Source organism: Acanthochromis polyacanthus, chromosome 18, assembly GCF_021347895.1.
Source record: "Acanthochromis polyacanthus isolate Apoly-LR-REF ecotype Palm Island chromosome 18, KAUST_Apoly_ChrSc, whole genome shotgun sequence".
NCBI lineage: Eukaryota > Metazoa > Chordata > Actinopteri > Pomacentridae > Acanthochromis > Acanthochromis polyacanthus.
The window spans coordinates 19,538,493-19,564,849 of record NC_067130.1 but is presented as its reverse complement, the minus strand read 5'-3'; the positions used below and the strand labels follow the sequence as shown (position 1 = coordinate 19,564,849).

At 39.1% G+C, this 26,357-nt stretch overlaps 1 protein-coding gene across 3 annotated transcripts; it reads left to right on the top strand.

Annotated features, from left to right (window-relative positions):
- The first annotated feature begins 117 nt into the window (after nt 1-117).
- sbno1 (strawberry notch homolog 1 (Drosophila)) lies at nt 118-24,917 on the top strand. 3 transcript variants are annotated; one of them, XM_051938860.1, is made up of 33 exons: nt 118-452; nt 4,482-4,601; nt 4,697-4,795; nt 4,909-5,136; nt 5,225-5,366; nt 6,562-6,662; nt 6,783-6,879; nt 7,708-7,868; nt 8,815-8,948; nt 9,050-9,140; nt 9,223-9,384; nt 9,498-9,633; nt 9,721-9,826; nt 12,379-12,532; nt 12,632-12,814; nt 13,908-14,005; nt 14,094-14,245; nt 14,359-14,568; nt 14,987-15,157; nt 15,250-15,419; nt 15,531-15,662; nt 16,720-16,855; nt 17,046-17,158; nt 17,262-17,333; nt 17,417-17,516; nt 17,693-17,767; nt 18,120-18,266; nt 18,415-18,509; nt 18,592-18,678; nt 20,028-20,165; nt 20,256-20,332; nt 20,816-21,009; nt 22,415-24,917. In XM_051938860.1, the coding sequence occupies exons 2-33, from the start codon at nt 4,482-4,484 to the stop codon at nt 22,555-22,557; spliced, it is 4,224 nt and encodes a 1,407-aa protein (XP_051794820.1). In that variant the 5' UTR covers nt 118-452; the 3' UTR covers nt 22,558-24,917. The 3 variants fall into 3 exon arrangements, with proteins under 3 accessions (XP_051794820.1, XP_051794819.1, XP_051794818.1); XM_051938859.1 differs by lacking the exon at nt 118-452 and adding an exon at nt 490-738 and having other exon boundaries at nt 5,228-5,366; XM_051938858.1 differs by lacking the exon at nt 118-452 and adding an exon at nt 490-738.
- Nucleotides 24,918-26,357: the final 1,440 nt, after the last annotated feature.

Sequence of the window (26,357 nt, the reverse complement as noted above, 5' to 3'; positions counted from 1 at the left end):
GTGCATATTGTGAATACTATATATGTCATCCAAACTCCACACCAGTCGGTGGCGATAATGTTTGCCAACCGCCATTAAACCCCACAGAAGAAGAAACAATTTTTACGTCACTTCCCGTTAGAAGCTGGTGGGGTCACGTGATGTAGTATTAGCTCGCTGACTCTGCTATGTTTGTCGTTTTTGGTAACGGCTCAGAAATGCGCCGTTTCTCGCTTTTAATGGTTTATCGTCGTCCAGGGACGCTCCGTAGCCTCTCAGTGGCCCGTTTTCACCGACGCCGCTCGCGAAATTTGACCGAGAAAACGACCGCTCCGGGCCTGCACGTCACGTGACCCACATGCGGCGGAGCGTTTGATAAAAAGATGGCGTGAGCGCGGCGGAGCGGAGAGGACAACAAACCTGAGCTGTTGAGCGCCGCCGACCGCGAGCCGCAGCGGCCGTCCAACGGTCAAGTAAGTTCACCTCAGCCTGTTAACTGTTTCTTTCGTACCAGCTTCACTTCTCGGTCATATAAAAACTCAAAATTATCGTGTTGTGGTTAAAGAATAAATTATAAGTTGGTTCTTTAGAAGCAGTTAGCTCCTCGCTGCTAATGTTAGCTAGCGACAGCAATGACAGTGCGTGAGAACACACCATCAACAACATCACAACAATGTGAGGGGGTCGTTAGCTCGCTGTTGCAGCCTGAACCGCACTGGCCAGCTACTGGGAAGGACACACGGCTGAAAATAAATGGAGGTAACACATTAGAAACTCTATTAAAGCTTGGTAACTTCATTTATCAACAACTCGTTATTAACTTCAACAAGCGCCGACGTAAGAAGCTAGCTGAAACTCCTATTGAGACGTTGTAATGTGATCAGAATGTCCACTGAACACTGTGCGAGACAAAGTAAATTTAGATTAAATCACGCTAACCCTAGGTAATAAATGTGCAATGTTGCTTTGAGTGGAACTGATATAATACCTGTCTTTTAAGACGACGCTGAAGTTAGCTTCTGGTTCGGCTCTTAATGGAAGCCTAGCTGACACCGCCAAGACATCGTTTCTGTTTCTTTTTTCTTCTGATTTTAACGATTTAAATTCGTGTCCGACATTTTACGCCAAGCCTTAATGCTGTGTTAACCCACTCTTAAATTTGTGACACATTTACACTGTTATTATGTTTCTAAGAGAACTATCACAGTTCCAAAATATAAAGTGTATGTAGACGGTCCAAATATGCACTGGGTTATGCCAGAAAGGTCAGTTACAGTTTCTGTACTGTGAAAATGCAGATTAGGGAGATTTCACTATTCACTGTTTTCTACTAGTTTCATTTATTTTATTGTTTCTCACCCTTACATCTTCAGGTTCACATCTAAAATCTTAATATGCACACTGGTTCATATCTGAACTAGATTGTACAGAGATCAATTAATCTAAAAAAAAAACAGCAACAAAAAATAGTTTCTGATTTGTGAAAAGGCAACAATGATGATTATTTATAGCAGGTTTATGATTAGGACCTGGGCACATGTAGTCCATGTATGCAAAGCAATCAAATGCACTTTTGGGGGGGTTTACATGGATATAAATACAAAATAGATCATTTTCATACATGAAAATGTTTTCGTAAATCATACACCCTGCTTTGAATTTTTCCTTCATTAATAGTTAAAAACAAATAGGTTGTCTACATATATTGTGGTTTCATCATGGAAATAGTCGAATGTGGTCCACATTCAGAGAAATTAACTCTCCTTTTCAATTTTCTGAATTGGAATAAAGATTTTACAAGTTTGAAAGTGGGTTTCATACGGCATTAGGACTAAAAAAATGTCTAATGCAGTTTTAAATCAATAAAATATGGAATTATACTGAGAATTTGTCGCCCAGTCCAGCTAGGTAAGTTTCCCTTAACTTTTCCCTTAATTGTCGAATTGTAAACTGACTTCAGCGTCGTTCTCCGTGTTTACCGTCGTTTAGCTGTAACGGCTGTGAGGATTCTGCAAAATGTGGCTTCACAGCACTTGGCATTTACATTAGCCTCTGTTAGTTTGACTTCTCTGACTTGTCGCTGTCCTGGATGTGAAGGTGTCTTTCACTTCAGTAGCTTAGCTTTCTGTTAGCTTAGCTGTGTCACCCTGGTCTAACCAGGCCAGTTTAGCAGGTATGTTCACGCGCGAGACAACGGTTAGCTGCTGCAGTTTGTCCGTGTTTATCGTTAAACGGCGAAAATATGTAGTTGGATTATTTAGTGTCGTTGCTGTGTTAGTGCTGAGGTTATTAACCGTAGGAACTAACGTGGAGCAGAGGAGAAGCTAAGCTGAGTTCGGGAGCAGGAAGTTGAAAGCAGGGCATTGGAAACACGTGTCTTGTTTTGGGTCACTTTGGATCAAGTCTCGGACCTGACTGGTGCCTACACGTTACTGTAGTACATGACTAACGTTAAATCTCGTATTGTTTGTGTTATTCGGAAGTCGATTTAAGTATGTCGAGGCAGTGTTGCCTTTTACTATCGGGATTTTCACGTTCTTGCGTACAGTTCTAGAGGTGTTGTGGTAAGTTCAACAGTTAAAGTAGACCTTTTTTTTTTTTTTTTTTTTTTTTTGCTGAACAGTAGTGCGAAATCACCCCGACTGCCTGTTTCAGTTTGGTCTTTTTTGTCCTGAATTTTACATTGGTTATTGATTGCTGTTGTTTTTTGTTTTTTGGTTTCTTTCTTCTTCTTTTTTTGTCACATGTGGTATACATGTGGGTCTTTCGGTATCTTTAGCATTCCTTTTATGATGTAAATTTGTGTGGGGGTTTTTTGGTCACATGTTGGGTTTGCTATGTAAGCAAGCCTTAGTTACAGTAAATTTAATTTAAATTGTCATGATTTATTATGAAAAATAATAGCTTTATTTGTATAGCACATTTTGACAACAACGTTATGAAGTGCTCTGTAATAAAACAAATGTGAAATGAGATCTAATGAAGTCAAATTTTAACCAGTAAGACTCAAAGCACTTAATAAAACAAGATGAAATAGATTAATCTACAGTAGTGTAAAGCCTTCTAAAAGAGATCAGTTATTTATTAATCATAATATTCAAGACAAAAGCTGTTGCTTCAAAGTACCCCTCGTAGCAAAGTTTATGATTGGCGTTATGAAAGTCATCTGCCAGATGTAAATATCAGGGTTGAGACCCCATAGTGTCAGTTATGCTGTGAGTTTTACACGAGTAATTTACAAATTAGATATTAAATACTAATGTTGCGATCCCGTAGTGTTATTAATTGTGGAGGATAATCTAAATTATGTTATAACGTATCTACTGAACTTATCGTAGCTAATACAAATATTATGGCCAAGACGCCACAGCACTTTTAATCATCGGGATGAACCTGACTCATTTACAGCCAAAGCTGTGACCCAACAAAAACATATACAAAAACCCAACAAATCTAAGGATTCCCTGGATCCCCTGTAAGCAATCTTTGCTTTAATTTTTTTTGGTTTATTCATTGTTGTGCTTCTTTAATTGTTAAGCCCCAGGAAACTCTGGACAAATAGTCATTGTGTGTCTAAAATGGGCAATTTAGTTAAACGCCATGTCTTATAAGATTTTGGGGAAACATTTTGAGGTTGGTGAAAATAGCACACACATTTAAATTTACAGTAGACTGTGCTGTCTGTGTGATCTTAACACTGTTTGCATTTTTATCCTCATTGTTTTTATAGCAGAGCTATGGGTCTTGTAATTTCTTGGTGACATGCTGTGTAAATTGTAAAACTGCAGATGCGTATTATTTTCACTTTAATTATTTAATCAGTAAAATAATTGTTTCCTTGCTATGTACACATTACCTACAGTTAATGATTATTTTCATTGTCGATTAATCTGCTGGTTATTTAGATTATTTTTCGTAGTTGTTTCGCCTATAAGATGGTGGAAAAATGTCAATCACCAAAGACCAAAGTGATAAATGTCTTGTTTTGTTCACAACCCAAAGATATTTAATTGACTGGTTTTTATTTATTTATCTAAATGCTGATCGAAATAGTTGGCCGTTAATTTAATAGTTGACATCTAATTGATGAATTGCAATAGCTCTGTTGTCAGTGTCAGAAAATGGGGACAGATGTTCAAATGAAAATGTGCAGATCACATTTTTCTACAACCTAAAATAAGGACATGAAGTAGCTTGGTTTGGTAGATTTTCAGTTTACAATCATATCCAACAAATTTAAGCTGGGAATCTTGACTTTAGAGATGCTGAAAACTCAAACAGTTGTTTTTGACATTTTTGCTTTAAAATTATCTCTCAAAGAATTGATTATGAAAATGGCTGCCGATGAAAACCTTTGTTTGGGATGGTGTTTTTAGTTCTTAACACACATTGTCATCACTGTACATGGAAGATTTTACCAGAAGCTTACATATACATATATATATACATATATATATATATATATATATATATATATATATACACATACATTTGTCTTGCAGATGGATCCCGGACAGGATTTACTTCTTGCTGCTCTAAGTGAGAGTGGAATTTGCCCAAATGATATTGGCCTATTTGATGTTGATTCTCAGGATGTTGCACAGCCCTCAACAACCCAGCAAGTAAGTTGCTATTTTGTTGTAATTCTTGTGGAGAAGAAGTGATTTATTGACATTTCTATAGCTATATGTTAATGTCGTGATTTTCCTCTGTCCAGTCTATCTCCATCAGTGCCCTGGATGTTGGTGTGGGGACAGAGGCGGTGGAAGTTGTTCGACCTGAACCTCCTGCTGCAGTCCCTATTGTCACTATCAGGGTGAGATTACAGAAGATCATGTTTCCTTTATTAATTATTTAGTTTGTTATGTTGCAGCCGATGTTTTGTTGTATGGATTAAAATCAGTTTTTTTTTTTCTCGTTTTCAAACAGCACAAACCTCAGCCATCAACCACCACGTTTGTCTTAAATCAGCTGAATCAGTTGCCGTCACTTGGAGCTGTTGTGACCAAACAATCAGCTACCAACCCTATCAAACATACAATAACCGTCACCAAGGTGGTCCATGTGGCTAATTCAGCCCTGCGCGGTTCATCAACCCCCTCCTCCACAAGTATTCCTCCTTCAGCGTCCACAGTAGTGCCTTCTAATAGAGATCAGGTAAGTTTATTTATGGAACTGTTGTCGCTGCTCAGTATTTGAAAGTGTGTTTCTTGGGTATGCTTGATCATGCCTTTTATTTTCTCAGCAGATTCAGCTGAAAGATCTTCTAAGGACTGGCAATGTGAAGACCACTGGTCTGAAGGGTAGCAGTTTGATGGAGCTCATGAAGCTAAAGCCTCCACCTGACATTGCTACACCAGTTGCAACGGCAACAGCCACTGGTCCAGGTAAGTTCTTTGGTAATGTTAACATCTGCATTTTTAAAAGCATGATTTTAGGATTTTATAATATCTCAATTTTTACTTACAATTAATGATTTATTTGTAATATTTTCAATTATTATTTTTAGATATCTATTATTTTCATGAATTGTTTAGGTAAATACAAAATTAGAAAACAATAAAAATTCATCACAAATTTAGAGTCTTAGTTGACATCATTAGATGTCTTCATTCATGTGTTCGCTTTACTCTGAGAGACAGTACAACACATCTTACTCACACAGTCGAAGCTATAAGCTTTAGTTGTTTATCAATTATTAAAAAAAGATTCCAGATTACAGCATTGTGTCAGTCAAATAACAGATAAATCAATTAGTCATTTCTCCATTAATGTGTGACATATTACTAGGAAGTATTTACGAAATGTTGATGACGTCATGCACTTGGTAAATGGGACTTATTGTGCTCATTGGTTTTTATTCATCGTTCGTACTCTGGGTGAATCAGGTATTAAGTTGTATTTTACATGATACTAACAAGTTTTAAAGTGTTAACAGTATTTTGAAATTAGCTTAATTGGTGTTTCATTTACGCATTTTATCAACCAAATGATCAGAAAGAACAGTGTAATGAACAGATTTATTGTCCTTACTGTACAAGACGGTTCATGCTTAGTGTTCTGCATGGTCATTGCCAAAAGGCTTGCTTTGAGCCAGGGAAACCCTGATTTGAGATTTATAGCCATAATCATCCCATTCTGAGTGGCCTGTGTATCATAGAGCTGCACTGAAGTCTGGAGAACCAAAATAATGTAAAAGCTGTACAGTTATTGGTAGAGTTATGAATATACTTTTATGCAGGTTCAAATCCTGAAACAAGGCCTTTGGGATTTGCAGTCTGTCAGAGCTCATCCAGAGTTAAACATTCTCTGTTTACCCTTTGGCCAAAACTGACTACAGAGTAAATTGAAACGATAAATAAAGCCAGACTGTGTCTGAAATAAGAATAGAAATTCACACTGTGTGGGTGGAGTGGTCCTTTGTACCTGTTTGAATTACAACTCTGTTTTCAAAATCTTACCATACATGTTTTATTCTTATAAACATTCCAAGTTTAGCTAGTATCTGCTGAGAAGCTACATTACAAGGCAGAGGTGCATCAAACAGAGCAGTTTAACGTTTGGTATCTGTTGGTGTTTCAGGCGAAATCAACAACGGAATCAAAAAAGAAATGTTGAGTAAAGATGCTGCCAGGATCTGGATCAATGACGACATTAAACTGCAAAACTTTTCACATTCTCTGGTAAGTATTATGATACTAATTTAGCAAATGTGTTGTAAATTTGAATACACCTGTGCTTCAATTATGTATGCAAAGTACTGTGTTAACTTGTTGTGTACGTATATGAATCTCCATGTGCAGAAACCTCCAGGGATGAGGGAAGAGGACGAGCCTGAGGAGGAAGAGGAAGATGAGCTGGGCCATGCAGAGACTTATGCAGAGTACATGCCGATGAAATGTAAGTTTGTGTTGGTGGAGGATTCACCTGTTTTAGTTTACAGTGATGTTTTAGTAGAATATGTAATTATGAATGTCATGGGACCCACATTTCTATTTGATGATGACAAACTTCTGCAAACAGTGTAGTTTACACCTGAGATTGACTTCTGTTTCTGGAAAGAGCTGGTCATGTCAACACCAGGTATAATTAAAAATGAGATGCAGTGAATTGTATTGTACAGTGTTTACTAGGGATGTCCCAAATGATGCATCGATGTATCGTCTGAGCACGACACGTCATCAAAAGTGGAAGTAAGCGCGCAATGCAACAGAAATCACCGGCCGACTGGAGCGCGAAACACGGCCAGACGTCTGTGCTGCATCGTGCATGTATTATGTATGCACGATACAGCGCGCACATCTGTGATCTATCGTAAACGCGGATGTCAGCGTTTACTATACAGCTGTATCTAAACGCGGACATCCGCGCGGCATCATGCATACATAATATAAGCACGATGCAGCACAGACGTCTGGCCGTGTTTTGCGCTCCAGTCGGCCGGTGATTTCTGTTGCATTGCGCGCTCACTTCCGCTTTTGATGACGTGTCGTGCTCAGACGATGCATCGATGCATCATTTGGGACATCCCTAGTGTTTACTCAGTCACTGTGCAGCACTCCGTAAACCACTGAGAAGCTTTGGCCAAATTAAAATGGACAGGACTGAGTGACAGCAGTATACTGTGTCGCTTTTAATCAATAACACACCATCAAATCAGGAAACTTAAAATACAGCCTGCTGTTGTTTTGTGGATTGTTCCACTGACTGGTCACTTTGTTGTTGCAGTGAAGATCGGCATGAGGCATCCTGATCCTGTGGTAGAGACCAGCTCCCTGTCCAGTGTAAATCCTCCAGATGTGTGGTACAGACTGTCCATCCCAGAGGAAGTCATTGATCGTGGCTGCCTGTCTGCACTGCAGCTGGAAGCTATCACATATGCAGCTCAGGTAAATAGTGTTAATTCTATTGGTGGAAATGTACTCTTGTTTAGCCGGCCCATTCTGTACCACGTAATGGTCTGGCTGCACTTCATCAGTCTGTCATGGGCAAATGCTCTGGCTTGTTTGTATTTCTTTAAACCAATTGCAATAATGTGTGAGATTAAGTGAAGGGTGCTGCTATGATGTTCCCTTGTTTTGGTTGAACATTTACATGCTGGAAGGCGAGCATTATGATCAAAATGGATACCCCACTGAAAATACAAAATGACAGGGCTGCCTTACTCCATGATCCCATTCCTCTGCAAAACTTAAAATTTTCAGTGTGTTATGTTGCTGGAACAGAGTTGTCGGTGTTCGTTGTGTCCTGTAGTGAGGTACATTTTGAAAACCGCAATGGTTGCAGACTGAATAAAGGATTGGTACATGATGTTGTGAGGTCCTTTCAAACCTGCGCTTTCTTCCTTTAATCTGACTGCAACTAAACATGTCGGCTTCACGTCTACGTACTCTGGTCATTTCTGTAAAAGTTACAATGGCAGTCTTGCTAGGTTAGACCTAGTATCTAGTCACAAATGGATCAATGCACACAAGCAATGGTACCTTTTAGATGTGCAATTTAGTGAAGGCTTTTTACACATTTCAGCTTACACATTTTCAGCTCAGATTAATAATAATAATCAAAAATGAATTAAATCATGGTTTATTTTCCGTTAGACGTTACTCCATGTCCCTTGTCTATAAAGATCCATGAATATTGCCACTGAAAAATTAGTTTGTTTCCGAAAGTATTATCACCATACTGCTAAGAAAATAGCTTTCATGTGTTCTTTCCTTGAAAAGCACTAGCAAAATGAAAAAAGTGTGAGCAAATCAGGTGGCAAAATGACACTGCAGGTAAATAGTTTGAAAAGGCAAGTTTTGATTGTGTGTTTCTTCCCTTGATTTACCGCAGCAACATGAAACATTCCTCCCCAATGGCGATCGAGCTGCCTATTTGATTGGAGATGGAGCTGGTGTGGGGAAAGGCCGGACAATTGCAGGGATCATCTATGAAAATTACCTCTTGGGCAGGAAGAGATCACTTTGGTAAATAACCCAAATCCTGTACATTATGTTGAACACTGGGTAAGCAAACATAACTGTCTACACAGTGTTATTTCTCTAATGTACTGCGGTGTTCTGTTCAGGTTTAGTGTGTCAAATGATTTGAAGTATGATGCGGAAAGGGATTTGAGGGATATTGGAGCCAAGAACATCCAGGTTCATTCACTGAACAAGGTGAGACACTGTTATGATGCTTACCATAACAGCTGAAAGTGTTTACTGCTGAAGTGACTGAATTACACTTTTACATTTTTAGTTCAAATATGGCAAAATCTCATCAAAACACAATGGGAGTGTGAAGAAAGGTGTGATCTTCGCTACCTACTCCTCATTGATTGGAGAGAGCCAATCAGGAGGGAAGTACAAGACCAGGTTTGAGCAGCTCCTCCACTGGTGTGGGGAGGACTTTGACGGAGTTGTATCCTTTCACTTATGAAATGTGAGTTAATGATGGATTTAATTCTAAGTGAAGTGATCACTTTAGACTATGTTTCATAAATGTGATAAATTTCCCTAACAAGATGTCTTTAGATTGTCTATGATGAGTGTCATAAAGCCAAAAATGTGTGTCCAATTGGATCCTCCAAACCCACAAAAACTGGACTTGCAGTGTTGGAACTACAGAACAAACTCCCCAAAGCTCGAGTTGTGTATGCAAGTGCTACAGGTCAGTAGATATAGTAAAACTTCCTTTGATTCGTGGAGGAGGTACATCTGTGGAAACATTAAATACTGAAGATGTTTTTCTCCGTAGGTGCCTCTGAACCACGAAACATGGCTTATATGAACCGGCTGGGCATATGGGGCCATAAAACACCCTTCAGGGAATTTGGCAACTTTATACAAGCTGTTGAGCGCAGGTGAGTTTCTCTTTTAACAGAAGGGGAAAAAAAATCTCCACAGACTTGAAAGGCTTGTGAAATATGCACCATGCTGTGAAAAAGTATTTGCCTACTGCAGAAATCTTCTATTTTTTTGCATCTTTGTCACATGTACATATTTCAGATTATCAAACAAATTTTAATGCAAAACAAAGGTAACCCACGAAAACACAGAATTCAGTTTTGAGATTATTTTTTGTGAAGTTACTATGGAAAAAAGATCATTTTCATTTGAGGCAAGTAAAAATTTGCAACCAAAGGACCAAATATCATTTGGCAGTTGGGCTAAATTTCACCAGCCCCACTCGCATATGATTACTGGCAGGCTTGATAAATCTAAACGTCACTAAACAGAACCTGTCTGGCATTGTGAAGTAGCTGAAGAGTCTCAAAAAGCAGCACATCATTCCACCCTCTAAAAAGATTCAAGAATAGACAAGAAACAAAGTCACTGCCGTTTGTCAGTCTGGAGGGTTACAGAGTCATTGCTGAGGCTCTGGGACTCCAGAGAACCACAGTGAGAAACATGATCCACTCATGGAGAAAACATGGAACAGTGTTGGACCTTCCCAGGAGTCGCCCAACCACTACCATTTCTCCAAGAGCGTGTCAATATCTAATCCAGGAGGTCACAAAAGAACGCAGATGAACATCAGAAGATCTGCAGACCTCACTGGCCTCAGTCGAGGTCCGTCTACACGATTCCACGATAAGGAATATTCTGGGAGAAAATGGCATCATGGGAGAGTTGCAAGGCGCAAACCACTCCTGACCGAAAACAACATAAAAGTTTTGCTGGCATTTGCAAAAAAAAAAAAAAATCTGAATGAGCCCCATAACTTTCGGGATAATGTCCTGTGGACTGATGAGACAAAAGTGGAACTTTTTGGAGGACATGAATCCATTACATCTGATCTAGAACTAATACTGGATTCCACAAGAAGAACATGATGCCAACAGTGGAACATGGTGTGGTAGTGTGATGGTTTGGGGCTGCTTTGCTTCCACGGGACCTGTATGACCTTTTATGATTGATGGATCCATGAATTCTGCACTCTATCAAAAAATCCTCCTGGAGAATATCCATCAGCAGTTCACGACCTAAAGCTCAACACAAATAGGTTCTGCAGCAAGACAGTGATCCAAAGCACACAAGCAAGTCGACATCTGAGTGACTCAAAAAGAACAAAATTAAAGTTTTGGAGTGGCCGAGTCAAAGTCCGGATGCAGTGGCAAGTCCTTAACCCTCAAGCGACCAAGCTGTTTTAGCGACTAAAATGACTGACTGGGGTCTTTTATGACCCCACTATGTTTTACACAGGAATATGTCTACTTTATTGCCTCTTTTTGTGCTTTCTTACCTATTCCACTCCACTGCATTTTAAGATGGATATTCTAAAATAACCTTCTTTTATTATTCATGGGTTTTAATTATTTTTGACTCTGAGCTAAAGTAAAACCATATGAACAATATGATGCGTTGTAAGAACGCAATAACATTTATTTAGACACGCTTTGTCTGCCACTTCTTTTAAAAAAACTTTATTCCTTTTGTTTCCTCAATAGTAAATCAAAAGTACATAAAAACAAAATCTACACAAACATCTTGTCTGTATGTGTGCAATGTAACATGCAGAGAAGTATTTAGATTAGGGGCGGCTGTGGCTCAGGTGGCAGAGCCGTTCGTCCAATGCAAGACACTTTACCCACCTTACCTCCAGTGCTGCCACTTACACTGGTGTATGAATGTGTATGCTGTGTAATGTTGGTGGTGGTCAGAGGGGTTGTAGGAGTGGATTGGCAGCCAGTCAGTCTGCCCCAGGGCAGCTGTGGCTAAAAATGTAGGTCTGTCAGCTATAGTGCACTGCAAAACACTGAAATATAGTGATTAGAGGTAGAAATAAATAAAATAAGGCCTACAATAGTGAAAAACCTATACATCTTTCGGGGGTCATAAGTGGCCCCAGACAAGTTTCCATTATCCTTGTCACACCAGTTGGCCGATCTCTACAAAAAACTATGAGCAGCTGTAGAACAAGTAGATTGACAAATTCATGGTAGGAAACATTTTTCAGATAAAAGATATAAAAACGGCAAATATAATTATATGGCTGGGGTCATAAATGACCCCACTCGGTCACTTGAGGGTTAAAGGGGCAGTTCTTACTCAAAAACATCTTATGCCACTGAATCAAACTATCCTGCAGAGAAGAGTAGACCAGAACTCCTCCATGATGGTGTAAAAGAATGATCGCAAGCTGTAACAAACATTTATCTGCAGTTGTTACAGGCCAAGTGACCAACTGGTTCTTAGGTTTTGGGGGGCAATTACTTTGTCACAGTAGTGATTTTGGTTTCCCATAAATCAACATTTAAAAACCGTTGTTTCATGTTTTGTGTGTTATGCCTGATATTCAATAAATATCAATTTAGGGATCTGGAACATGTACATGAGAAATATTGAAACATAGAAGTTTTCTGTAAATTTTCACAGGACTATATGTCCTTTATGATTTTCCTCTCAATTTCAGAGGTGTTGGTGCCATGGAGATTGTAGCTATGGATATGAAGCTGCGAGGGATGTATATCGCAAGACAGTTGAGTTTTACAGGTGTGACTTTCAAGATTGAGGAGGTGCCCCTGACTCAACAATACATCAAAATGTACAACAAGTCTGTGAGACTGGTGAGCACTTTAAATACATTTTAGGCACCTTGTGTGGACTCTTTGATTTGCACTTGCAGCTAATAAATTGATTTCATTGTTGTTTCCTGCTTCTTGTAGTGGGTGAGTGCACGTGAGAAGTTCCAGCAGGCTGCGAACCTCATGGAGGCTGAGCAGCGCATGAAGAAGTCAATGTGGGGTCAGTTCTGGTCTGCCCACCAGAGATTCTTCAAATATCTCTGCATTGCTTCCAAAGTCCGCCGAGTGGTCCAGCTGGCAAGAGAGGAGGTCCAGAATGGGAAGGTTAGACTGCTCTTAAATTTGTTGATTACAATCACAATTCAAACCTCCAGGGGCATCTAATCTTTGTGTCAATGATGCTGTTGTTTGTGGTAATGAAGACATCCAACAAAAAAACTCACCAGTTCTCTTAAAGCTGTATCAAAAGACAAGCAAGAATTAAAAAAAAAAACACCACCACAGAAGTGGGGTGCATCAATGTAAATATATATGAGAGACTGAAAAATAATGTGGTAAAAATGAAAAAACAATAATGTATCAACCTCCAGACACAAGAGCTGTGTATTCAGTAAAAAACAAACAAAAAAAACAGCTAAGTAATGCAGCGCCTGTGTGAAGCCAGATTTAAAGAAGTGTAAAAATGTAATTCTACAGATTTTTACAACTGCTCTGTCTTGTATCTTTATATCATGTTGACATTGTAGTGTTCACATAAACAAGTTGCACAAAAGCATATAACATTCAGTTAGATGTCTGAAATCAATACTTCAGCAAGCTCTCACAAGAAAAGAATATTCATAAAAACATTAATGAAAGCAAAGAAAGTCAAAGCTGATAGATGATGTTTATATCGGTCCCACAGCTTCCAGAGCAGCTGAAGATGTGAGTGTAGGTGAGATTTGGTCGCAATGTGGGATGTTTTTCTCAGTTAAAAAGTTTGTCTTGGACATAAAAAGAAACCGCTAAAATCAGCTCTGTAAACTGAGCTTACAGAGCCAGAGCAAATGATTTACAGCTCAGCTCTTCTTCTTTTTGTGTCCTGCACAAACTGCAGATTCTGATGCAAAAGCCCGTTTTCAAAACGTGAGCTGTTTTTTCTCATCAAAAAAGTGTTCAGCTAGCTCAGCCTCACTGAAAAATTATGAGAGCAGAATGTAATTGGAACTACTTTGTGAAAATGTATGTGATGTTGAATGTGCTAGAAGATTGGTAAACAGGGAGGGAGGTTTCAATTTATTGAAGCTAGAAATTAGCAATCAAAGCCTGTGTTTGTAGTCCAGTGAGGTAAACAAAGATGCTGGCCACTTGTTTAATCTGTTTTGCAATATGTTGGCACAATCGGCGTATAAAATACTGACCAGCTCTTTCTCTGCAGTGTGTAGTGATTGGACTGCAGTCTACTGGTGAAGCAAGAACACTGGAGGCCTTGGAAGAAGGAGGAGGAGAACTAAATGACTTCGTGTCGACTGCAAAGTACGAACTGAACTTTAAATGACTTTTGTCCAACAGTTCAAACATAATAATGTGTGTAAGTCACTGCAATAAAATGTTTCTGTCACAGAGGTGTGCTGCAGTCTCTGATTGAGAAGCACTTTCCAGCACCAGACAGACAGAAGCTTTACAGCCTGCTGGGTATTGACCTCTCGGCAAAGAAGACGCCGTCTCCCAACGACACTGCAGCAGAACCTGAGCAGAAGGGCAAGAAAAGGAAAGGTAATACAAATGATGACCTGACGTCAAATAGCTCAAACTATACTCAAACCATCTGTGCTGTTTAACAATTGTAATTCTATAACCATGTTGTCATTGTCTGGTAATCTCCCAAGGTTCTGAGGTCAAAAAGCAGCCGAAAAAGAAGCCTCGCAAGCATGGCGGTCTGTCAGGTACAAGTTCAGAAGAGAGCCAGTCAGATGAGTCGGACAAAGACTCCGGTAAAGACTGCGACAGTGATGACAGCTTCAAATCTATCAGCTCAGCGGATGAAGATGATGATTTCAACCCATTCAGAGACGAGTCTGATGACGATGAGGAAGATGGTGAGCATACTGAGGGAGGCTGTGAATATTGAATTACTACGTTCTATAGCAGCGTCGGCACTGGGGCCGAACGGTTAGTTGATTTCAAATTGAAATTGTGATTTGAATCAATACGAATAACAGATGGTAAAGGCTGCAATATGGGATTTCTGTTATGCAACACCTCTGACCAAAGGTTTAAAGTGTTACAAATTATTGCCCTCTTTCTTGTCACACTTTTGAGGGACCATCATGTGGTAATTCTCCATCATATTTTCAACCCATTACACAGTGAAAATTGAGCTGAAGCTTGACTTTAAAAAAAATTGTTGAAAATTCCAGTTTCAATATCAGTTAGCACCGGTAGTTTGATATTTTCCCCTAGTTGTTCACCCTCAGTCATCACTCCCTTTTGTCACTTTTGTCTTTTTCCTCTTAGATCCATGGCTCATCAGAAAGGAACCAAAGAAAGGGAAAGAGAAGAAGAAGAAAAAGAGAAGGAAGAGTATTGATCCAGACTCGATTCAAAGTGCCTTGTTAGCCTCTGGACTGGGTTCCACCAGGCCTGCTTTCACTGCCTCAGTTATCGCTCCCAGCACACCTGCCACAGGTAAACATCCGCCACAGGGTGCAGTAAAGTAATAAAACCCTGATTTAGCCTTTGGAGGGTTAATGAATGCTTTGTTTTTCCTCAATCATAAGTCAAGGCAGAGAGTCAGGATAGCTGCCTAACAAGTCAGGACGCAGTGGAACACGCCCAGAAAATGAAGAGAGATCTGCTGGAACAGCTTGAGAAGCTGGCAGAGGATCTACCTCCCAACACTCTGGATGAGCTGATAGATGAACTGGGAGGCCCTGACAACGTAGCTGAGGTACAAACTACTGTTGCTCTTTGCAGGCTAATGCAATTTGTTTGTGCTGTGGTTGGATTGGTGTTCAGTGGGCAACTTAGCTGAGTTTTCTGTTTTTCTGCTATGCTTCAGATGACCGGTCGTAAAGGTCGTGTGGTCAGTAATGACGATGGCAGCATCACCTATGAGTCTCGGTCTGAGCTGGACGTCCCGGTGGAAATCCTCAATCTCACAGAGAAGCAGAGGTTCATGGATGGAGAGAAGGTAGAAACAAAGTTATTGTGGAAATTATTGCGGGTTAGCGTGGAATGGGCTTTTTCTTGGTCAACTTAAATTGTACAGGCTGTTTAACCAATCACTCAGTTGATTAAAAAATATGAATATCTGCATTGGTGTGTTTTAGCTTTAGGAAGTCCTTTTTTAAAATTTTTAGGCAATTTGTATTTATTAGACTGGCAGTAGGAGGATGAAAAAGATGTAAAATAAGAGAACAGGGAAATAACATGTATTCAAAGTCTGGCTGGCTGGAAGTTAAAACGTTTAAAGACATTTGCACCCATTTTGGCATGTAACCTAACTATACTGCTGGTTGCCCCAGAATGTCAAATTTTAGTCGTAGATCCATGTGTTTTTAAGGATTAACAGACATGAAAACACAACACATCCACACAACGACTTATAAATCTATGAGACAGGATTTTACTAATCTTGAATGTTATGGCAGGCACAATTCTTTGATCGTTTTTGGCAGTGTTTGTCAAATATATTGTGAAATACACTGCTGATCTTACAAGTAGTCATTTTACAGGAATGTGCATGTTCCCGGTGAACTAGGGTCCCCGTTACCCTTGAAAAAGTTTGCTTTTATTTCTTTGAACCTGAACTGAAATTATATCACTCTCAGAGGTCAATCAATAAATCAGATAATCAACATTTTACAAATTACCTTTACGGATATTTTTACTTTTAACCAACTCTTACTAAAGATGAACTCTGTTGCACTTGGCTCTCTATCTTCAGTCTCCTGCTTACAGCACTACCTGTTTGGTCACACATTACAAGCAACAGCACATTCAGAATTTTGATGCCAAGATTTTCATTTTGAGTTCCTAACATTGATGATTGGTCCTCTTGATTGCTAACAATCATTATCAGCCCAGAAGAAAACGATGCAGATTAAGCTCTATCTTGTGAGCCTAGTTCATACTGCAGAGGGATTTCATTTGCTCGTGTGCACCGCATTATGTTTTAAAATACAGAAATCACAGTTTCTGATCACAACAGTGAAAACTAATGCTTTGTCGTCTCTCCATTGAATTAGAACATATCCATCATCTCAGAAGCTGCAAGCTCAGGTATTTCCCTGCAAGCTGATCGTCGAGTGAAGAACCAGCGGCGGAGAGTCCACATGACTCTGGAGCTGCCATGGAGCGCAGACAGAGCTATACAACAGTTCGGTCAGTGGATATCAGCACTTCTAAACATTTTTTTTTTTTTTTTTTTTTTTTTTTTAAATAAAGGCACACTGAATACATGGTTTAAATGTATTTTCTGTGTCTGAGCCAGTTGGAAATGTGTCTCTTTCCAGTAATACATTTGAACTAACTGTATGCCAATGATGCTGTTCTGTTGCTTGTTTGGATACAGGGAGAACTCACAGGTCAAACCAGGTCACCGCTCCAGAATACGTGTTCCTCATCTCGGAGCTTGCAGGAGAGCAGAGATTTGCATCCATTGTTGCTAAAAGACTAGAAAGCCTGGTGAGCACCTGTACTCTTAGATCGGACTCATTTTGGGTGACAAGGCATTTAAACAATAATTTATCCAAACACGGACTTCATTTGTGTTCATTCTTCTTAACAGGGTGCTCTCACTCACGGAGACAGAAGAGCAACAGAAACTCGAGACCTCAGCAGGTTTAATTTTGACAACAAAGTAAGCACATCCAGCATTTATCTGAGAAAAGGTCTAACCGTCTTTATTTACCTGTGACTCACTCACATTTATCACTGCTGCAGTACGGCAGAAATGCTCTGGAAATTGTGATGAAGTCGATCGTGAAGCTCGATGCTCCATTAGTGTCTCCGCCCTCTGACTTTAAAGGGGATTTCTTTAAAGGTATGACTCACATCCTTCATCAAGCAAGGACAAGATTTTTTTTTCTCATTTAGTCTTAAAATCTGTTCTGTTTTCTGCACACTTAGTTCTCTCTGTAGATGTTGGATTTACTGCATACCTAGTTTTGGTTTATTAGTGTGTGCCTCTGAAAATCTTTTTGAACTTTTCTTCTGTAGAAATTCAGAGTGGATTAATAGGTGTGGGTCTCATAAATGTGGAGGACAGATCTGGCACACTTTCGCTGGATAAAGGTAATTGTGGATTAGCACATGAAGCTTGATTCACTCAGTTTGCCTCCAAATTCTCAACTTTTTCTCGGTTGAATTGCTTCTAAAATATTTATTGCAAAGTATTTATCATATCAAGTTATGGAAGATCTGAATAGATTGGACTGTTCTGAAAAACAAACAGATACCTGAAGTATGGCTAGCCCTCATAATAACCAAGATAAGACCTTAAAAGAAAAGCTTGTGAAATTACCTGTAAAATATGCCTCATGGAGTTAAAAGGAACAACACTGCAGTTCTCGCTGTCAGATTTGATTTGTGATACATGTACATTTGAATCAAAATTAAATCAGCATGTATTGTGTTACTGCTACAGACTACAACAACATGGGGAAGTTCCTGAACCGGATCTTGGGCATGGAAGTTCAGCAGCAGAATGCCTTGTTTCAGTATTTTTCGGACACACTGGCAGCAGTGATTCAGGAAGCCAAGAAGAATGGCAGATACGACATGGGCATTCTCGGTAAGATTGTACAATTATTCTCCACTTTATTATTCAACTCTTCTCACAAACGAAGGTAAACCTGAGACAGTTTCTACCGATGTTAAATTATTCAGTGTTTTCTTTTCATAATGTGTATGAATATCTTTGTTCCCTTGTCTTCTATCAGACCTCGGCTCTGGTGATGAGAAAGTAAAGAAGGTAGACTGCAGGAAATTCCTAACACCAGGCTATACAACTTCTGGACATGTGGAACTCTACACTGTGAGTTCTTGCATATTCATTTGCCCTTCAGAATGCTGTTAGGTCACAGGAACAGTGTCTGACTTTGTGTGTCTCTTCACAGGTGAGTGTGGAGAGGGGAATGTCCTGGGAAGAAGCCACACATGCTTGGGCAGAACAGAATGGATCAGACGATGGCTTCTATGTACAGGTGTGAGACTTGTATCCTAAGCTGATTTAACTTTTTTGAAAATGAGACCTTAATTGGAGATTTGAAGATATTTTCTGTACAAAAAATGACCAATTTAACTCGATCAACTGGTTTATTTGATGTTCGATTACTTAATCCAAATATAACACTATATTTTTGTCTGTAAATTAACTTAAAGAAAATGAGGACGTCTTCAATCTGAGTCTGTTACATTCATAATATAAGATAATATGGTTGAAACTAATGTAACAGTCTTCTGCAGAGTGTTGCAATATGAAATGAATGCAACCTTAATGTTGACAAGCTAGTCTATTTATTTTAGTTTTTCAAAGTTTGCACTTAAAATGTTTGGTTAGTCTGCAGGGCTTTCTTCAGATGAACAGCAGAGTTCCAGTCTGTTCAGTTTCCTTGCGGGACTGTAAATGTTTTGTTTGATAGAAAATCGGCTAATATCAACTTCTTTTTAGCTGATACGAAAGGGGCGAGACATAAAGTTACCTAACAGACAACATTTTTAACCCTTTAAGCTTCAGTGTACCGCCGGCGGTACACCTACTAATTTGCATAGGAATTTCAGGAATGTCCGACGGGTGCAAACGCGATTATACAAACACTATACACCGATGGAAAGCTTAGATTCTCATGAATCCGCCGGTATAAACCACTTTCAGATGCGATTACCACAGCGGGTGAGAAAAACACATTTGTCCGACAAAAACAAATATTCATCCATCCGTTCTCTATACACGGCTTCAAAGCACACAGCGCGACTCACATTTCCGGGTTTATTATTACACACACAAAAAAAGATTCCACAAAAAAACGGCCATAATCCAACCTTTTACATCAGATGACACAAGCCAGTAAACTATTTTGTCCAAAACATGTCCTGAAGTCGTATAAAATCCCCGAATCGGTCGTTTTCAAGGAAATGCACCTCCCGATGCGCGTCCAATATTCCCCGTATTTTTCGTAATTTTTTTAATTTAAAAATAGAATATTAGCGATTTTTTGTACTGAAAACGGCTGGAATTGACTGAAGCTTAAAGGGTTAACATGTGCTATTTAAAAACTTGAGTGAAACATTTGACCATACACTCTTTGACCAGTTTTATATATCTTTAAAACTTGAGATCCTCAGTTTGCAATGCAGGGTTTCTGTTCTAAAATGGTCTGCAAGCCAAAATTGCAATAAATCCATTGTTGTCACTGAAGTAATTTTTTCATTAGATCGACCTCCTCCAGAGAAAATGTGACACGACTGTTACGTACGGAGTAGTGCTAGCAGGAGAAGTAAACTCCTCTTGATGTGTAAAAGTAGAGGAATGAGCATTTATTTATGTTACCAGATGAGAAACAACAAGAAAACAGCCATACTGGTGAAAGAGGTAAACACCAAGAAGAGGCTGTTCCTGGTGTACAGACCAAACACAGGCAGGCAGCTCAAACTGGAGACGTACGCAGACATCAAGAAGAAGTTTAAGAAGGTAAGATGACATTCTTTATTTTAAACCGGTGCTGAAAAGGATACTGAATATCATTTTTGGTGAATCATATATTTTTTTCTACTCTGTTAGGTTTTGTCAGAAGACGCCAAGCAGCACTGGACTGACCAGTATCAGTCGTCAGCAAAAATCTGCTCTCATGCATTTTGGTATGTGTCATCCATCCAAGCCAACATTGATCCTTTGTCTTAAAAGCTATTATTACCTCCGCCAGGGGGTTATGTAATCATCGGAGTTTGTTTGTCTGTTAACAGCATAACTCAAAAAGTCATGGACGGATTTTCACCAAATTTTTACAGAATGTCCGGAAGAGCAAAAGAAACAATCGATTAGATTTTGGAGGTGATCTGGATCACCGTTGGCCATCTCTCAATTGTACAGAGTCCTTCAAAAAAAAGTCTTGGATCCAGACGGTGATCCGGATCACCTCCAAAATCTGATTGATTGTTACTTTTGCTCTTCCGGACATTCTGTAAAAATTTGGTGAAAATCCGTCCATGACTTTTTGAGTTACGCTGTTAACAGACAAACAGACAGACAAACAGATGGCCTGGCGGAGGTCTGCGCTCTCCGAGTGCTTTTCTAGTTGTCTTCTGTTTTAAATCCCTGTTTGTATGCTACTCTGTCTCCAGGCGTGGTAATTGTAAGAAAGCATCGGTGGGTCTGCAGTGTGAAGTCGGCCTTCGGTGTCGGACGTACTACGTTCTGTGTGGCTCAGTGCTCAGTGTGTGGAATGAGCTGGAGGAGGTGCTCACCCCCGTCAGTGGAACCAACGTAAAGGTGCAGATTGTCCGCCTCAGAACTGAAGATGGTCAGAGGATAGTTGGTAAGTTAAAGGAGTGCGATTTTTCAAGGATTAGTTCAGTGTTTTGGGAAATGTGTTTCATTGCTTAATCTAATGTGTTCTGGATGTCTGCAGTTGCTGAAAAGTCTTAAAGCATTAAATTCACCTTACTTCCAAGGTATTACAAATAGACTTTAAAAAAAAAGCAGAATGCTGTTTGTTCATAATTTGACACTGAAAGACTTCAAGTTTTCCGATTAATCTGCTGAAAGTTAGTCTGGGCCCGTTTAAAATGTGAGATGAAGATGTGCAACTGAGAGCAGGATTTGGATATTTCAACCAGTCTGGATTCCCTGTTCGTCACGCTACTTTACTGCAGTGTGATGTGTAAACATGAAGCCTGCATGCACAAACATTGGGAATGGACCTTTAGTTTTTAAAAAAACGTTTTCGTACATTTGTGTATTGTAAATTTTTCAGTGACAGAGAAGGTACAAATGTCATCTTCAGTTGTGGAATGCCACAGTTCTTTTCCTGTCAGCTTTGAGTTCCCATCACCATTGAATAACCAGGGTTTCTGCAGGGCATTAATAGTCATTAAATTGATTTTGTGAAAATTAAGGTCTTAAATGGCATTAAAAATCATTTAATTTTTATTCTCACTAGCATTAAAAATTCTTTCTGCAGTTTTCAAGAAAAAATATTTGATAATATGTAATTATAGACTGCAATACGTCAGATATGTGCATCTGCGTAAACATGCTGAACCATTGCGATAATTGTTCTGGCTGGTGGGGTACCGGCAGGCTGGACCAGGTGGAGGAGAGCTGGGAAATGGGAAATGCAAATTCCAGCAAAAATGGCGCGAAAATGTGGAATTCAAAGAATAACTGCAGCCCATGGGTGGTCAAATGTGGGGACAGTTCTCATATAAAAATGATCTTTTACATAAAAAACAAACCTGTGTAATTTGTGGCATTATATTTTTCACGGTGTAGCATTAAAATGGCTTTAAAAAGCATTGCATTTGACTGGCTGTTTTCTGCAGAAACCCTGATAATATACCATAGGATGGACTTGCTGTCATGTACTGTAGTTTGGCACAGACCTCAAACCAGCTCTCCAGCTGCTTTGATGGGAATGATGTATGTGTCTAGCTGTCTTTGTCAATAAAGTTAGATAACAGCAAGCCAGACTCTTTCTACCAGAACCTCTAAAGCACACTGTGCAAACACTGAAGTATAAAATGACAAGCCTTGGTTTATATGTTGTGTACCTTCATATTTACAGTACTGATATTAAGGTGGTATCAGTCTTATCTAACTCCCAGTAATAAAGCGAATAATTTTATTTCCCAAAATATTGAGCTGTTCTTTTAATAAGTGTTGTAAATGTCAACACCACTGTCCTCTGCAGACTCACACTCAGACTTCTGTTTCCTTTACAGGACTGATCATTCCAGCGAACTGCGTGTCTCCGTTAATCAACAAGCTCTCAACATCTCACCAGTGCCAGCAGTTGGCTGTGCAGGAGCAGCAAAAGCGGCAGCAGCTCCACCCTCAGAGTCTCAGTCACGCACCCAACACATAGTCTGGGGGCCTTTAGTCCCATCTTCACCTGTCGAGTTGACATCCCGCTTTGAAGGGATCAGGCTCTGTCGATGTGTCGTTGCACTGCAGGCTCCAGGACCGCTGTCCCCTTGTTCTGCACCCTCAGTCCTCCCATCACCCCTGAGGGTCGGACATGTCAAACTGGGCCGTGGTGACTCCGATGTAAAGCTGTGGCTGTACAGAGAAAAATCTTTTTCTTTTTTTTTTTTTCCTTATTCTAATCTCCAGAGACTCTAGTTTTCACCTACAGAAATTTGACAGGTGACATATTGTCCTCTGACATTCAGAGTGAGAAGATTTGTGATATGTTGATCCAACCAAGAAGGCATGTTGATCTGAGTTACTCACTCCTCACACATGCTTTAAGCTGTTCAGTCTGGACCACCTGAGTATGAAGCAAAGACTTTTTCTGGGTCTGGACTGAAGGTGGACGGAATGAAAACCACTAAAAGTCTGATGATTCATTTAGACGGGCATTTAATGCTTAATTACAAACCCACATTAATGTATGATGAAATCTCATCATACAGGACGTTCTGCAGCACTGCTGCAGTGAAAGATTTAGTTCTTTGAAGTAGAAAAAGTGATGCTGTTTCCTCTAAGAAACTTAATTTGTGCTGATTTACTGACACTCAACGAAGACCAAAATGTCACTACCGTCAGGATCCACTCGCATCTAAATCACAGACCAACTTGTTTTGCTCTTTTCTCTGTTTCGCACACGGGTCTCAAATTTATCCTTTAATCAAGTTCCTTGGTTTGCTTTATTTCACCATTTTGGTTCCTCTTTGTCCATTTTGTAACTCGAACAGCTGGGAGTTTGTCAAGCGTGCCTTGGTGTTCGTACAACAGCTACTGCAGTCAAGCACCTTTACAAAACACTGTCAAGGAGAGATTTGGCTATTTTACTGTCAGCTGTCCTGCGTTTTCTATTTATAGTGCATGAAAACAAGGAAATATTGAAACCATTAAAACATTTGGGAAAGTTTCTGGTTGAGTCAGTGGACTTTAAACCTTTGTAAGCAGTGTTCAGACATTTATTCCGCTTACAGGTTTGTGACCTGTGATATAGTTATTTTATCCGTTCATATGCAGCAGCATCTACTTTTACATTACCACAGGAAGAAATATTATCTGTTGACAAGTAAATTACTGAACGCTTAAAGCTACATTGCAGTGTTGCAAATCAGTTTACTAAGGCTTTTAAATGCGAAGTAAGGGGACTTAAATTCAGGTGTTGGATAAAATGCTGCTGTCGTGTTCCTACATTATTCCCAGCCCATTACAAAACTGGTTTTCTTGACTTGGTCTTTCCCTTTACTGTGTCAGAGTCAGTCCATCTGTATGTTGCTGAAACCTAAACAGCAGCAGAAACCGTAAAATAAAGCAGCCAAGGAATTCTGAGAAATGTGAAATGCATGTCCTCGACAGCGACCATCATTTATGAGGTTCCGGAGTCTTCAGCGCCGTGTCCTCATCTGTGTGTTTTTCTTTTGTTGCCTTTCTTCTTCTTCTTTTTTTTTCCTAAAAATGGAAATATGCTCAGGGGTTAAACTCATACAAAGACCCAAATGAAAGAAAATGTTCTACTGTCTATCTGAAATGCATGACCACCAACACCAATCCTCCTCGGACACCTTCTGCTCAGTAACGTCGCTCTGTGTTCGGCTGTACTTGCAGCTTCACCGTACGTGTTTCAGATTGAGTTGTAATTAGAATCTGCTTCTGTTGTATAGTGCACCTCCTCTGTTGAGCCTCCTCAGTCCTAAACTGCATAAATACTTCGTCTGCACTGGAAGGGACAGACCAAAGTCTGGATGCAGGAGCTGTCCTCATGGCTGAAAATTAAATACACACGCATCCCGAACCTGTGGATTAGTTACTGGTATTAAATGTGTATTTGCTCTTGTGCTTGATGCATTTAAAACAGGTGAAGTAAGAAGTATAAGTCTTTGTATCATTTGTACAATTTGTAAAAGGATCCAAACGGAAATTCTTCAGCACATCTTTGTTGTTGAACAGTACTGAGACAGACCTTATTTATTAAGTTCTGCTCTTAAATTGGAGGTGTTCTAACTGGAATGTGCACCGTGTATCAGCCAACAACTCCTGTTTTTATTTTGTCTTCTGCGGCGTTCTTAACTCTTTACTCAGTTACATTGTTTTTGAATGCCGTTTAAATGTCTCGGCTGTTCTGAAGTTGAAACACTTGAAGGACTTTGATTTTTCCCTCCCTTTCCATCATTGCACGAGTTGCACTACTGACAAGAGTTGTACAAAAGTTCAACATTACATGTACATGAATGAGTGCAATGCTCAATAAAGCTTGGTATACGTCTACCCTGGAGTTGTTACTCGTGTAATCCCAGTGTTAGTTATAGAAGCAGTAAATCAATGCTCAAATGAATCAGGACTCTTGTTTCTATCATTACCGCATATGAGAGAACTCCATATTGGCCTGTTTGTGTGATGTTGGTTGCATTTGTAAGTGATTTTTAAAATGTCTTGGACATATTTTTCTATGCACAGATGATTGAATGGGTTAGGGGCCTCTGGTTTCATTTGATACTTACAATACATGTCCACAAAAGACACAAAACAACCATAGGGACATGAAAAATGAAAATGGATGCAAAATAACCAATACACAATTCAAAATGAAATGCAAAACAACCGCAAGCTGATGCTAAACTATTAAAATGAGATCCAAAATAATCAAAATAGAATTTAAAAAAGAGGCATGACCACAGAAAGGCACAAAAGGGCAAAAAGTGACCATAAAGACAATATCAATCACAAAATGGGACTAAAAAGACAAATGATGACAGATGTCCTTATTATTATCTTTATTTTTTATTTTTTTATCTTTTATTCTATTTTATTTTATTATATGACATATTTAATTGAATTTATTTACTTATGTATTTTACTGATCTACTTATGGATTTATTTTATTTTATTCATTTATTTTTATTTATTTATTTTACACTTTAAACTAACTTCCAGTGTTTTCCTATTTTAAACCTTTAAGATGGTGTTTCCTCAGTAAGTACTGGGTATATCAATGTCCCTGATTTATTATTGTCTTTTATTTATGTTGCTTTTAACATTAAAGTGTATGGATTGCCGGGTGGGTGGATTTGGGTCACAATTTCTTTCATCTATTTTAATTATTTGTCTGTTTGTAAAGCACTTTGTGCTACAATTCCTGTATGAAAAGTGCTGTATAAATAAAGATTATTATTATTATAGATGTGAAATTACCAAAAGTAATAGGAAGACATGATGCTCAAAATTTAATTAAAATCAATCATAACGAAATGCAAAATGAGTAGAGATAAAACAAAACTATATGAGACTGTGACAAAGTTGAATTCAAACAACCAGAATGTGCAAAAGTGGTGCAAAATGATCAAAAGTGATAAAAATGAGACAAAAAAGCAACTCCCTATGAGATGCAAAATGATCACACACACACAAAACTAACCATATTATCCCCCCCCCAAAAAAAGATGAATTACAATGAAGAGACATAAAACTGACCAAAATGTTACAATGTAGAGATGCAAAATGATCACCAAGAAAACACAAAATCAACAACAATATTAAACACATAATGACCAAAATGGGACAAAAAAAAATTAATAATAATGAGGAAAAAATGATGCGAAACATCTTTAAGATGCACAGATGACAGGTATGGGGTAGACTCAGCTTTTCTGTGTTGATTGTGTGTCTTTTGGAATTAAAATCTTAATTTCTAAAATGCAGTTGACAAAA